The sequence below is a fragment of the Enhydra lutris genome, unplaced genomic scaffold, assembly GCF_002288905.1.
Source record: "Enhydra lutris kenyoni isolate GAN:26980312 unplaced genomic scaffold, ASM228890v2 scaffoldscaffold25, whole genome shotgun sequence".
NCBI classification, from domain to species: domain Eukaryota; kingdom Metazoa; phylum Chordata; class Mammalia; order Carnivora; family Mustelidae; genus Enhydra; species Enhydra lutris.
The window spans coordinates 23,454,027-23,469,197 of NW_019154109.1; the positions used below are offsets into that span (position 1 = coordinate 23,454,027).

General features: G+C 50.1%; 1 protein-coding gene across 1 annotated transcript in view; it reads right to left on the reverse strand.

Moving 5' to 3' along the window:
* Positions 1-3,497: 3,497 nt before the first annotated feature.
* The window catches only part of LOC111150986 (HHIP like 2), a 43,374-nt gene continuing 31,700 nt past the window's right edge, over positions 3,498-15,171 (reverse strand). The window contains exon 13 of the mRNA XM_022508661.1: positions 3,498-4,104. Coding sequence (XP_022364369.1) covers positions 3,498-4,104 — 607 coding nt within the window. The remainder of the gene's footprint in view (positions 4,105-15,171) is intronic.

Below are 15,171 nucleotides of genomic sequence, written 5' to 3' on the forward strand. Positions count from 1 at the left end.
TTCCTATGGGCCCAAAGAGACATTTTTATTTGGTACTTAGCCTGGCTTTTACACAAGGGACTAAAATGTTATATTATTTGGGCCAAATCCATCAAAACTAATGAGGCCTCCACACTTGATGGCTCTTCTTCTCCATCACGGACTATTATTGGCGACCTACTAGCCCTCCCTTTCTGAGAGCTGCCCAAGGGCTCAGCCACATAACTCGGGCATAACTGCCTCCAGGTCCTGAAACCAGCCCTGCATTTCTGTGCAGATGGCCATGCTGAGAATCAATTCATCAGATGGCTCCAAAGAGCTCAATACAATTAAGACTATGCAATCTGGAAAAGTCCCAAGCCCAGACAATCCACCCAGCCCTCTGTGTTCTGGCCTTCCAAATGTAATTGACTCAGCCCTGTTCCTCCAGCGGTACAAGGCGTGACCTAGAAGGAGAGGGACAGGCATGCTCCTGTTCAGTACTCAGTGGCCATTTTCAAACTGCAGAAGGAGAGCAGATGGAGAAGTAACCTCAAATGAATATTCATAAAAGGAAAATCAATTATCCACCTTATGTGCCACCTGCCTTATCAACCCAACTTAGCACACAGCTGTGAGAGGCAGGGGGGCGTATACGCAGATCCCAGGTTCCACCTCAAAGGCATTCACAGAGTCCAAGGGTCCAGTGCCAAACCTGGAATTTTGGCAAACCTGACCTGAAAAGATGGAATATGTTGGTTGGTGACCTTTAAAATAGGAACCAAAGCCATAGAAAGATGGCAAGGTATAAGGGAAAGAGCAAAGCTTTCCAAGTCAGACTAGCCTAGGCTCCAGTCCCAGCGTTGACCCTTCTTAACTCCTGCCCTTTCGTTCTGACTCTACTGGACAGATTACCCAGACTCAGCCTCCCTGTCCTCACCTGCACAACAGGGAGAGACACCAATTTGTGTCGAGGAGGGGGAAAGAGGGCGGAGGGATCTCGTGAGATGGCAGAGGCAAAGCACCCAGGCATGGCAGGAATGAATAAATAACTCATAGTTCCTCCTGCCCCAAGGACACTGTGACACAGGGGAGAGAGTAGCTCTACGAGCATCAAGACCATGATAACTGATTGTCTAGTGAGGTGTGAAGATGTGTGATTCCTAGAAGTGCAGGGCTCCAACATAGGACTTTTTAGGGACCCAAGACCTATTTAAAGGATTTGATAAGAATATAAAATGTTTCTTGGCTATTTTCAGTTGTTCTTTCAAATAATATAGCCTCTACGCATAGATCCTTTATTCCTGCATCCAGAGCTATTACAAGGACAAGGCCACCAGCGTTTGCCCAGCATTAAAAAATGTAAAGGACCTCGGGGTGCCTGGGTGGCTCAGTGGGTTGAGCCTCTGCCTTCAGCTCAGGTCATGATCTCGGGGTCCTGGGATCGAGCCCTGCATCGGGCTCTCTGCTCTGCAGGGAGCCTGCTTCCTCCTCTCTCTCTGCTTGCCTCTCTGCCTACTTGTGATTTCTATCAAAAAAATAAATAAAATCTTTAAAAAAAAATGTAAAGGACCTCAAAATCATAAACTGTGCTTTCAAAAAGCATTTTACAAAGTAGGAGAAATGAATGGAACCACAGAGCCAAGGGCAGAGGCCCCCATTTGTCCCAGAGCCCCTTTCTGAGCTCAGGATCTATAGCCCCACAATCACACCCCTGCCTCCGTCCCCTCTCCCCAGGGGAGGCAAAGAATGGTCACCATCACCCCCAAGGAGGTGTTCCCTGGCAATAACCTATCCCTAACCCTCTCATGAAGCCATCACAAAGGGGATTCGGGCTTCCTACAATGAAAATTCCAGCTTTCAATATAATTCGTTTAATGTGGAAAGTGGGAGGTGGGGGTAGGGAGTAGCAATTAAAAGGGGATCCTAGGGCACCTGGGTGGCTCAGTGGGTTAAAGCCTCTGCCTTCGGCTCAGGTCATGATCCCAGGGTCCTGGGATCGAGCCCCGCATCGGGTTCTCTGCTCCGCGGGGAGCCTGCTTCCTCCTCTCTCTCTGTCTGCTTCTCTGCCTACTTGTGATATTTGTCTGTCAAATAAACAAATAAAATCTTTTTTAAAAAAGGGGGGGGGTCCTATGAAGACAATTTCTATTCTTGAGTGCTTACAATTTGCCTCCAGGCTGTTTTTTGGGGTTTTTTGGCGGGGAAGGGGAGGGTAGCCTGTCGTTTGTTTTCCCAGTTTGCTGATCTGAGTGTGTGTTTGAAAAAAGCAGGCAATAGAAGGAAGAAGAGAAAGGATTTGTGGACTGGTCACCCCCCAGATAAACCCCTGACCTTGTGACTCAGTGATGCCAAGAGAGAACTGAATCACTCTAATTCAGGGCTTCGAGCCGCTTCCCTTAGCCAAACCATAACAGGGAGCAAGTCACCGGAGACAGCTGGGCCCCTCCCTGCCTCTCAGACAACCACATGGCCACTGCTCTGCTGTCCCTCCCCAGAGCCACTGGCCACATGGCCACTGCTCTGCTGTCCCTCCCCAGAGCCCTCCAACACGTAGAATTCTGCTAGGACCCCAGAATGCCTCACCCTCCCCACAGGAAGTGGGACAAAAGCCTGACTCCATGTCCCACACAGGCGTCACCCTCTCCCAGCCTGTCCATGACAGTCACACCGCCACCAATGACTGTGGCCACCCCTCAGCTCCCCCCAGACAGAGGTGGACAGCTACAAGGTGAAAAGGCAGCAAACAGGAGACCCTCATTCATTCTCACTGCCTTGCCCACCTAACCAGAGGCGGGAAAGCGCACACACAGTCCAGCCCAACATCAGAACCTTTGCCCTGTCTCCATGAGCACCTCACCCCGCACCTCCACCATGAACTCACGCAACTCCATGCCTGAGGCTGGGACAAAACGCAGAGTTCCCTTCCCACCGGAGTAGTGCGGGACTGCCAGAAAAGGTGGGGGCCGCCTAGGAGGAGGGGGAAGGAAACAGGAGGAAGGGAAAAGGGTTGGTTCATAAACCCCTGGTGTTTCGAGTCAAGCCCCCAAGCGGGTCTTTTTTCTACAAGTTAACGACTATCCTCCTTCTCCATAGCCTGACTGCTAAGGGCTTTGAGAAGGGCCCTACAAGGAAAAGTGTAACTGTTTCCCTGCATTTGGCTCTCTAGAAGCCCTGTCTTCATCTCGCGGCCCTAAGACCACACAGCCTGGCCTCTGGGCCTTGCCATGATGTACTGTACTGGTCCCCCTCGTCGGTACTCCTCTCCCTAGGCTTCTTGGCACCCAGGACCCTGCCTCTCCCCTGGCTTTTGCTCCTAGGTCTGTATGTTTCTTGGGTCTGCTCACCCGGTCTGTCTCTTAACCTGTCTCACTCCCCAGTCCCATGCACCAGAAACACCTGCAGAATTTTGGTGACAGGCCTCTCTCCAGAGCACGAGAAGGAACCCAATAGGCCACTGAGCCGGCAGTGGTCACCGTCATTGCCCTGGTTCTCATCTATAACATTTCCCAGCTGCTATTACTTCCTAGAAAAGAAGGTCATGGGGGCTGATTAAGACAAAGAGGAAAAAAGCAAAACAAGCCCTCGCGCATCCTGTTCCAGGGAGGGCCTCGCGCAGCAGGCCGAGCTTCCCAGAGGCCTGCAGGCTCAGGCCCGTGTTCAGCAGCAGAGCCCGGCCCAGCAGCAGCGTCAGCCAGAGCCTGGAGAATTCTATCAAGGAAGACAGATGTGCCCCCGGTGAGCGGGCTGGAGGTCAGCAAGTCGCTTCGTCCAGCTTTAAATCTCTGAGGTGTGACATCTTGGCGGACATGGAGATCTCCTGTATTTTCTTTCTGATAGCGACTCTGGACGTGACTGTAGCCCGGGTCGCTATATATATTCAGGCCCTGACAGCCCTGCAGAAGCCCTTTCCCTGCACAATGGGGGCATTCTCCGTCACTGCCTGCACCTGAGCCGGGGACAGAACTGCCATTCAGGCCCCAGCAGGAAGGCGCTTCCGCCACAGCCAGGAAGAGGGCCCACTTGTCTGCCCCAAAGTCGAGAGGAGGTGAGGATCCCACCATCACCTTGGGTGGGAGGTTGCTGAGGTGAAGGGTCAGCTTCCAGTGCACCGAGACCTTGCCCTCTCTTCCCCGATGGTCACTCCTGGAGAAGAGGTGGAGGACGAGGTGTTAGGTCCAGTGCCCCGCACTCGAAACCAAGCCCGCGATTCTCTCCCAAACGTGATGTGATTGTCTGTATGATGACTCGGCCAGACATGGCACTGAAGCTGCTGGAAGCCGCTCTCCCTACCCCCACACTCTGACCTGTGGTCTTCCTTTCTCCTCTTTCCCTCCTCTCCCTGCCTGGATCCAGAGCTAGTACCTTCTACCTGGGGGAAGTCCTTTCCCCATCCTCACTGCTTGGGGAAACCTCTTTTTTTCTTTTCTTTTTTAAAGATTTTATTTATTTACTTGACAGAGAGACAGAGAACACGGGCAGAGGGAGTGGGAGAGGGAGGAGCAGCCTCCCTGCTGAGCAGGGAACCCAACACGGGGCTCAATCTCAGAACCCTGGGATCATGACCAGAGCTGAAGACAGAGACTTCTCTGAATGAGCCTCCCAGGAGCCCCTTATGGAAACCTCTTCTCTTGTCGGCGCTATAACCTCTGCCTGGAATGCCCTCCCTTCTCTCCCTGCCCTTTAGTCCAAGGAGAAATTCCCACTTCCAAGCTGAGTTTCTCAGACCCCCAGTTCCGGGCTTGCTGACCCCTCCCTGCCCCCACTGTGTAAGTCCCTCTCCTAAGGCACGATTTTTTGCCATTATTTGTTAACCTGAGCCCTCCTTGGGGTGGTTAATTTTCATCCTTCTGGACTGTCTTCATCTCTGTGCCCCATCCAGCACAATAAGCATTTTAAATGACTCGACACACTGACCAAGACCATGGTCTCAAATTCTTCGATTCTCTCCTTTGACCAGCATTGCTCAGCCAGAGCTGCCTTCTTGTCCTGCTTCTCAGTCCAAGGGGGGAAGTCAGGAAGGATGCTCATCGCCCCGACTATTTGCTGCCACCCCTCTCACTTTATTTTTTTTTAATATTTTATTTATTTATTTATTTGACAGAGAGAAAGCACAAGCAAGGGAAGCAGCGAGCAGAGGGAGGCGGAGAGGGAGAAGCAGGCTCCCCGCTGAGCAGGAAGCCCATCCCAGGGCTCCATCCCAGGACTCCAAGGTCACGACCTGAGCCAAAGGCAGACGCTTCATCAACTGAGCCAACCAGGTCCCCCCACTCCTCTCACTTTAGATAACACCCTGGGATGGGCCACAGAAAAGAACCCTTTTTAAACTCTGCTGTGAAGCCAGGTTTGCTGGCAAAACCCCCCCTGTAACACCAAGGGGCTGGAAAACACACCAGGAAGAGCAGAGATCCCCCCGCACAGCAGAAGGGCCTCAGAGCCTGACTTAGCAGGAATGCCGTCCTCCGTTCTGTGGCCACCAGCCTGACCAGGCCAGCCCACTGCCGGCTCCACAAGCCAGAGACCAGCCCCTTCCCCCATGTGTTGTTGGGAGCCAGGAGCCTCTCCCGGAGGGGCATCCCAGGACTGGGACCACAGACCAGTGGCAGCCATGGGAGTATGTTGCTTCATCAGATGTTTTCCCTCGTGGCTTCTGTTAGCAAACTTAAATAAGGTTATGAAGTGCTTGGTGAAACAAACTAACACCCTTTACTTCTCTGTGGGACTTCTCAGTGCCTTTAACCTGCCAACAAGAGCTGTGAATTTCCATGAGGCACTGTAGTCTTCAGGCTTCCCAGGCCTCTGTGACCACAAAGCCTCTTCCTGGAACATCACTCCAGGACAGTGCTCCTTGGCTTGTTATTTAGGAAACAATACTTTAAATTAAAGAAAATATAGTAGTTAAATGTCACAGGGTACAGATGACCCCTTCTTCTGGAATCTGTAAATGGTCACCATTTCCCTTCAGGAAAGCCATTACCAAAGAAGAGAGTCCAAACTAGGCTTTCTTACCCCAAACTGCTGCCTAAAATGACTTCATTCCAACCCTAACTTTTTCCTAGATGTGTTCCCACTGCTTCAGCCTTCGCTACACGTGTCTCTGCTGATGTTCCCCAGCACTTACGTCTCAGGAAGAATTGGAGCCAAAAGTTAAAGGAGAGAGGTAAGGGGAGCCCGGGTGGCTCAGTGGATTAAGCCTCTGCCTCTGGCTCAGGTCATGATCTCAGGGTCCTGGGATCAAGCCCCACATTGGGCTCTCTGCTCAGCAGAGAGCCTGCTTCCCCCTCTCTCTCTGCCTGACTCTCTGCCTACTTGTGATCTCTGTCTATCAAATAAATAAAATCTTAAAAAAAGAGAGGGGGAGGTGAATGGTTAAACATTTTTTTTTTTAGGTTTTTGTCTGATTTCATGCCTTACATACTAATTTACTCTTAATAGAGATTTCTGAGCCCATTTGTAGGTGCAGAGAAATTTTCAGCCATCATCTCAACTTCACACACCGCTGTAGAGGGAGCGCACTAAGGACTTCCATGGCCAGTTGGCAGAGTTAAAAACAGCCAGCCGGACCAGTTCAGCCAGAGAGCAAGCCACCCTGGGAAGAGGGCACGGCCTCCCCAAGGCCATAGGGGAGCCAGAAAAACATATTCTGTGATCACAATCACTTGTTCGCACCAGCGACAGATGCTGGCATGTTGTGAAACCAGCCATTACTGCTCAAAAGTGGATTTCATTTTGCAGAGACAGGGAATTAATATGCACGCTCGGTCTTTCCAAACTATCTATCAGGTATGGAGAGCCTGGACACTTCGGTCCAGTAAAGCTCTGCCTAGGGACCTGACTAATAGCTTTACACTCTAGTTTGTGGATTAGATTCAAGGACAGTTTATCCCGTCATGCAGATGAGAACGTCAGACGGCTCACCTTCACCACTGTCCCCTGAATCCAGTGGCACACTTAATCCCGCCAAGTCAAATGCAAAGTACAATGGTACCAGCTGGGGAGAGGTAGATGAATTGGAGAAAAGAGCTTTGAAAATAAGGATTAATGTTACTAAGTTTCAATCTTAAAATCCTCGTCTCCCCACACCCCACCCCCACCCCGGCGGCCTCCAGCTGTGTTCCTCCACACTTAGTAATCTCCCCAAGTGTAGGGCAGTGCGGGGTTCCAGGGAAACACACACGCATCTCTGCAGAATGAAGACCCATCTGCTGAGCACTTAGGCTGAGAAGCCCCGTGTGGGCTCATCCTCATGCTAAGACAAGTCTCCCCATTTAACAGATGATAACATCAAGACTCACAAAGGTTCACAACATACCCAAAGCGGCTCTCGCAGCATCTAAATCACAGGCAAGGCTAGCGATGGGGAAGGAAATGGGCCTCTAACCTCCCTACATCTGAAATGCAGGGTGTCCAGCTTCCTCACTGGTGGGCTGCCATCTCAGAGTCTGAATATCGCTGAAAATGGAAAACGTCATACTGGTTCCTGTTGTAAGCTCCCAACGATGATTACTCTCCTGCATCGAGGGTTCCCTCTTTACCAAGCATAAGTCTTCATAATTTACATCTGTTACCCACCTCATCCTCATGACCACCTAGCTGACAAGGTCTGAGTCCTGTCCCCCAATTTATAGAGGAGGAAACGAAGGTCCATCAAGGTCAAATGCCTTTTCAAAAGTTTAAGAGCCAGAATTCAAATCCAGACAAGAGAGGCTGGCAGCAGGGTCCCCACCAAGTCTAAGCCGTTAGTTTTTACCACCTGCCCTGCTGTGACTTCACAGCACGTGGACTTCTCCCCCATTAGACTGATAGTTCCCCCGGTGTAGTAACCAAATTCCATTTATCTTCTATTTAAACATCCACACACACACACAGACAACCTAAGCACCATCCATGGCATATAATACATTTTTAATTTCTTCCAACAGTTAACCCTACTCTTTTTTTTTCTTGTTAGATTCTCATCTGATAGGTAAGAAGTCGTATATTATTTTGGTCCCATTTTATAGGCAAGAGGTTAACTTATCTCTGCAAAGAGCTTTCAGAGTTCATCAAAAAATAAAAAGCAAGTTCACTTGGAACAAAATGCCAGAAGTTGTATCTGAAAAGCAGGTCTCCTGAACCCAACACTTCAAACCCTCGGGAGGAAGTTTAGGGGAAAAATTGGGGAAACCAATCTGAGATCATCTCCCCAGTGATCACCCACAAACTGCCTGCTGAAAGCCAAAGTCTAGGGAGATTCTCTGCTGCAAGGTTTTGACGGGGACCTGTTTCAATCCTGATGCCACTAGAATCACCTGGGAAACATTAAAAATACATGATGCCCAGGCGCCACCCCTGACGGTGGCCCTGTCGGTCCAGGGAGGGCTCCAGCTCATCAGGATCTTTTCAAAACTCCCAGGTGCTTCTAACATGTAGTCAGAGATGAGCCCTGATATAGTTCACTCAAAGCAGAAAGGATTTGTCAGTAGAGAGACTGAAAGAACATCCCAAACCACAGCCCAAAGGACTGAGACTCACCTGGGAACGGGGTATCGTGTTCTTATGAAGGCTCTCAGGGCACCTTTACAGCCCTGGAAAGGGCTTCTGCTCGCAGCCCCTCTCTAGAGCACCTGGGAACAGCCCGCAGCAGGAACCCCAGGGCACATTCACAAGACAGCAACAATGTCTCCATCATCCATCACTGGACCCCTACAGTGGGAGGGCATGTTGTAGGCTCTCAACAAACATTGGAAAGTCTAGGGCAAAAGTGGTCGACCAGTTCTCAGAAATCCAATAGGAGGAGAATAACTCAGATGCTGAGGCCGTGGATACTCTGAAAGCACTTGCGAGTACTTGTTGCTGAGGCCGTGGATACTCTGAAAGCACTCGTGAGTACTTGTTTCAAATAGCCAGCATTTCATCAGAGCAGCCAAGAGGTAACTGAGCTCTGCATTTTACTCACGTGGACCAAGATTGTCTGAAATGGTTTTATGTGCAATCCAACTTAAGCTTCAGAGCAACCCTAAAAAGCAGAAACTGGTATTAATTTGAATTTTACAGATGAGGAGACCACAGTTTATAAAGCAACTCGGCCAAGGTCAAACAGCAAGTAAGTGATAAGCCTGCTTGGTACAGAGTCTGCGTGCCTCCCACTCCGCTGCCCCCTGGATTCGCTGGATAAGAGACACAGCCACAGAGAGAATTGGAGAAAGAGAGCACAGATATCCACAGACGAGATCCTCTGCCCCCCAGCCCCAACAAGAGTTGCAGGCAACAGCATGACCTTGTCGTGGTTTGAGGAGGAGACTTGTAAATTCTACCAGTCCTCCTAGATTGGGGAGACCAAGATGGGGTCATTGAGGTCACCCAGTTGATTCCCCCTCTCTAGGGAACCCCCAGCCATTCTGGGGATGTGGGAACCAAGCTCTAAACAAGGCTCTGGGGAGAAGGGTCCCCACCTTGCTGAGGTCAGCGCCCTCTACCAGAGGAATCCACACCGCTGAGACCACTTGACACTGGGTCCGTGGAGCACACCCTGTGAACTCCACTTGGAATCTGCCGGGTCTGGCTCCACCCAAATCTTACGCAAATTTCAAGAAGGAGCTCATGTCCCACTTTCTTCATGAACTTCCACTGACCACCCAGGTGTCTCTTCCCTGAGTGAGCATTTCATCTCTTCTTACTGGGTATTTGTGATAACTTGGTATCACTCATTAACTTCCCTCCATGTAAGTCTTCCTCCCACACTGTGCTGTAATTCCCCGAAGGCAGCAAGTATGGCCTGCATGTCCTTGAATTGCTCAAGGTTACCTAGCACAATACTTCTTGCAGAAAAGATACTTAAATAAATATGTGTTGATTAAGGCATAAACTTCAGTAGTACAAGGCACTGGGAAGAACTCAGATCCGAGCTTTAAACTCAAGTGCATTTGCAAGCTGCCTACTTGGAAACAAGGTCATCCTTAAAGACATCTCTTAGACAGGGCTAATTGCAATGAGACTATTTATATACATAAATCAATGTACAGAAAGCACCCGATAGATGCCTGAAACATAGTGTGCCCTCTCTGAATGTTAGTTCCCTTTCCCAAAGCACCCTATCTGAAACTGACGACACCGAACGTGCCAGCAGATGGGACCCAGGCCAAGTTGGCAAATGTGCTTTACATCACAAAGCCTAGAGATCCTGGTCCAGGAGGCTGGACTCTAAGACAAAGTATGAAAGACAAGGTGATTTGACTCCAAAAGGGCCTAAAATGAGGTTTGGGAGACGGTGAGATGCTAACCAACTGGAAATCAGAATTATATCAAGAACCACTTCCAACCCAAAGGTTGACCTCAGAAGGGTGCTGGAGACGACTGTCTGTCACTTTGTCACCACTGGAAGGTGAGTGTTCAACCCTGAGGCATCACTGGCCCAGACAGTCCTGGTTTAATATCCCACGGCTAGGGGTCTGGCCTGTTCTAAACCCTGTGGCTGTTTATAACCCAATGAAAACGTGTGACTTAGGATAAAAACGAAGCTGTGCATCTATGGGAAGGAAGGTATGCGTGGTATCTGTCCTTTGAAGTATCGTTAATGATCAAACAAGAACTCACAGCATATTCTTTCCAGAGCAGTTTCGAGACACTACAGTCTGGAGAAAAAGCCAGAACCTCTGCTTCTCCTATGGGCAGTTGATTTTGTGCCCACCTGCCTCCTCCGAAGGACAGGAGTTAGCCTCCAGAATCTCCGGCTCACGGGCCAGAGGACGGTCCCCAGTGACTCGCCGGCTTCTCCTCAAATGTATCCTGCCTCACAGGTGCTTGCAAACACTGAACTGAGGGGATAAGTATTTCTAAAGTGCTCATACCCTATGCCCAGTGCTGCGACCGTGACAGCTATGGTTCCATCATTAGAGGTCAAGAAACCCAAGAACAGGAGATTAAACTAACAATTTACCAAGCATGGGTTAGCACCAAAGCTAGGCAGCCACAAGCAAAAATGAAAACGGCTAAAAGTGTTGAAAATGGCATTTGCCCATGTCCATTCCAGGTCCCTCCGCTGGGTCTAACACTTCCTCCAGTGAAGTCTGGCCCCTTTATTTGAAGTCTTCCCGGTTTCCGCTGCTGGGAACTCATTGGAGCCATTCTTGCAAGCTCCCTGCCCATTTTATCCACCTTTCACAGATCACCTCTTCACCAGGGCTTGAGTGACATGACATTTCCAAGGTAAAAGAGCTAGCTGGTGGCGGAGCTGGGATGCAAGACTATTAGGCCCCCAAACCACCCTCTCAGTCCATCACTCCCACCCTTCTTTTTTTTTTTTTTTTTTAATTTTTTATTTCTTTTCAGCGTAACAGTATTCATTGTTTCTGCACCACACCCAGTGCTCCATGCAATCCGTGCCCTCTCTAATACCCACCACCTGGTTCCCCCAACCTCCCACCCCCAACCCCGGCTCCTTCAAAAACCTCGGATTGTTTTTCAGAGTCCATAGTCTTTCATGGTTCACCTCCCCTTCCAAAGCACCGCCAACCTGAGACTGCACGGCGAGGGCTGCAAGAGTGGGGACAGGTCGAAATGATTGTGAACTTGTGTCCGATCCTGTGAGTCCGAACCCCCACCACCACAGTGGTGTTAGACTGCCCCAGGAGACCACTCTGCCCCCCCCCCAGCAGGTGGATGGCCCGTCACCATGACAATGTTGATAGCTCCTCCCCCTTCTCACTCGCATCCCCCTCCTGTGATGGTCACTTGGCTTGCCTTCCAACATAGGTAAGGAACGTGATGCCCGTCCCAACTGGAACACGGAGACTGGGAAAGGCGGCATCTAAGCACGGGGCCAGCCCTCTCCTCATTGGGGAAGAGCCAACCAGACAATGAAAAGGGTCTCCACGGGACAACTGCGCATTTACACAACAGTCATTCGGGAGGAACATCGGTGCCAGATCCCAGACCTATGGCTGAGTCCAGCGCGTTCTCATTCCTTTCTGAGGCCGGGCCTGCTGCGTGGTTTCATTTAATTGTGTATTTTTATCTTTTGGTATCTGTGGCCTGATGCCTGTAGGCAGTAAATGCCCTTTTCCATCAGTTCAAGCTAGAAAATGTACCTGCCATAGCAGTACTTGCTTCGCTGGGCTGCTGACTTATTTTAAGAACTAAATCTTTCCAGTTATTTTTTCACTCTGGGGTGTCCGCGCGGCAACACCCACCTTTGCAACGTGCGTCCGGGGCAGAGCCCTCCTCTGCCGTGAGAACGTAGCGCCACCTCGTGCCCGCGCGCTCCTCTGCAGCCGAGATCAAGCCCGCCGTAACCTTGACAGTTTCGTGCTCTTCCGGAGAAATTTCACACGCGCTCTTCCCTCCTCACATAACAGAGCTTGCGTGGCAGTGTTCTACTTATCTTCTCTTAAAGATAAGTAAGTTAAGACACGAGACTCCGGCGAGAAAGCTGAGTAAGTTTTGCACTTGCCAACTCGGTGTCGTACTTTCCAAGTTCGGCGGCTGTCATTTATAAATGATGTGCTAGCTCAGGAGAGAGAAGACTCATGCACGTGCCAGGTGCCCAGAGCACCACCGTGGAGAAAGACAGCCCTCCCGCGGGACCCGGTCCAATCGTCTTGGCGTTATTTAAGCCTTTCATACCAGCCTCCCAAGCTCTAGGTGCAGGATTTTCCTCACAGCTTAGGACAGGGACTCATACGTCAAGAGGTAGAAAGTCCATCCTCTGTGGGGACTGAAAGTAGAGATGGAGCTGCTCACTGTCCCCTAAACTCACTGTCCCCCTGCTTCCTCATCAGTGTAAGAACCAAGGACCGTCATCCTAATACTACCCAATAGCCCTGCCCTTCAAAATCCCAACTCTTTTCCGATATATAGAGCAGGTTTTTATCCTTGGTACCAGGATAGATAATTCTGGGGGGTGGGGGGGAGGGAACCTGTCCTGCACACTGGAAATGTTTAGTAGCATCTCTGACCAATACCCACTAAATGCCAGTAGCATTCCTCTCCCCACCTATTATGGCAATCAACATATCTCCACACATTGCTAAGTGCTCCCTACAGGTGCAAAATTCATCCTGCTTGAGAGTCACTGCTCTAGAAGGCAAGTACATCAGAATATAACAATAAAACTAATAACAACTCCTATGACTGCTACCAGTTAAAAGGCACAAATTGTATGCTAAGAGCCTTATGACAATATTCTATGTAATCTTCTGCAATCAAGAAACCAATCTGTGTTAACTCTCCAAGGAAATATTTACATTGCAGACTGAAGCTCAGAGAGGTTAAGTAACATGGCCAACGTCACACAGCTGGTAGAAGAAGAGCTACCATTTAAAACCAGGCTTTTGTGACTCCAAAACCTGAGCCTGTCACCATCTCCAGATCCTGGGATCAAAGATTACAAATGTTTCTGGAACATCTCAGTTTTCTAGAGTATGCCAACACTGTTCAATACTATGTCCAGATTTATGTTTAAAGACATAAACATTGTAGCTATTCTCTCTAGGAACACCAATCCTAAGTGTTAGTTAGAGGAGTTGTTGTTATAGGGTCATGGAGAGAGCCCTGGGTCCAAGTTTAGACCCTGGGGCCAGTAACTGACTGTAAGGTCTTTATTTAGGGTCAATTATTTAAGCTCTCAAAGTCCCTGTTTATTCATCTACAAGACGAAAAGGATTAGTTCAATCAGGTTCTCAGCTGTGGCTGCACACTGAAAATATGTGCAGAGCACTGAAAAAGGAATGCCTAGGCCTCAGCCCAAGCCAATTAGACCAGAATTTCTGGAGCTTGGGCAGTGACGTTTTTAAGCCCCAAGATAACTAATGTGCAGCCAGAATTGAGACCCCTGGCGCTGGATGAACTCTAAGATACTCAGGTTCTGTGTTTATGTCTTTAGGCCCAACTCCCCTCAGGCTGGATGCCTTCTTTTCTCCCTTCCTACCAGGATCATAAGACATACGAAGGCTCTTTGGGGGAGTTTCTTGGTCTCATGAGACCCTTTGAACAATTTCCTGAGAGGCCCTCACTGTCGCAACTGCCATCTGGTCCCTGAATTAACCATCTCCAATATCATTCTGCCCACCAAAACTATGGACCCCCACCCCACTGTCTTGTGGTTGCTGGGGGTTGGAAACTCTTCCAAAGGACTGCAGGGGTTGTGGGGGGAGGGCAGGGAAAATGACAGAAGACAGCTGTGTCATCTGAAAGACTATCCTCTTCCCAGCCTCGTTGAGCACTTGCCCTGTCCGACTTGAATAATTCTAATCCCTGTCTTTCAATAGTGAGAAAATCTCCCCTTTCTGGATATGACTCACCCACTCCTGTATCAGCTCCCAAAGGAGAGTGACAACGTCTCACTCCGCAGGTGCCTGAGAGGAGCTCTGGCCACAGAACCTCGGCTTTGGGCCCTCTGAGCTTTACCCCCTCCTCTGCCTCCTGTCACCCAGCCTTCTGTGAGGGACCCTCTCACCACAGGGGGCTTCGCACACTACTTCCAGGTACAACTGGTAATGAAAGAAACGTGTATCCGTGAAGTACTCCCCAGATGCCAAGTTCGTCTATTTTCATCAGGTTTCACCTATTTTTCCCGGGTACCCACATGAGACGTTATTAGTGTTCACATTATTTTTATCATCATCATCACCACCACCATCATCATCACCACCATCATCATCATCAACCCATTTTACATGTGAGGGACCCGAGCTGTCTATATTCACTGTTCCTGCTCCCCAGCCGTGGTCGCTGCGATTGCACCAATTATCCGAACGACGGTGGCGTCCCCCGCTGGCCCATGAGCTCTGCAAGGGCGAAGACCACCTCTGGGGTGGCTCACCACGCACCGGCCCCTTGCCTGAGGGAAAGTCGGGCTGCAAAGACAGCGGAGAGGCAGCTTCCTGGGAAGTGGGCAGACTCTCAGGAGTGCGGGCCGTAAGGGACACAGAAGAGAGTCTTCAGGGAGGAGAAAGTGGTCAGTGGGGACAAAAGCTGCCAAGACACCAAGGTTTATCCACGCGGGGGGCGGAGGGGCCGCCGGGAGGGGGATGGAAGAGAGAGGGCAAGTTGAGTGGGTGGGAGGTGAGGAAGGAGGGGACCAGGGCAGACAACTCACTGGGGCTTTTATTTCCTATTCTTTCATCGGATACTTTCTGTAGGAGAGACTGGAGCGTGTTAAAAGCTGATGGGAAGGGTCCCGCGGAGAGTGAGAGGCTGGATGTTCCCGGAGTCGAGGGCAGAGCGGGGATGCCG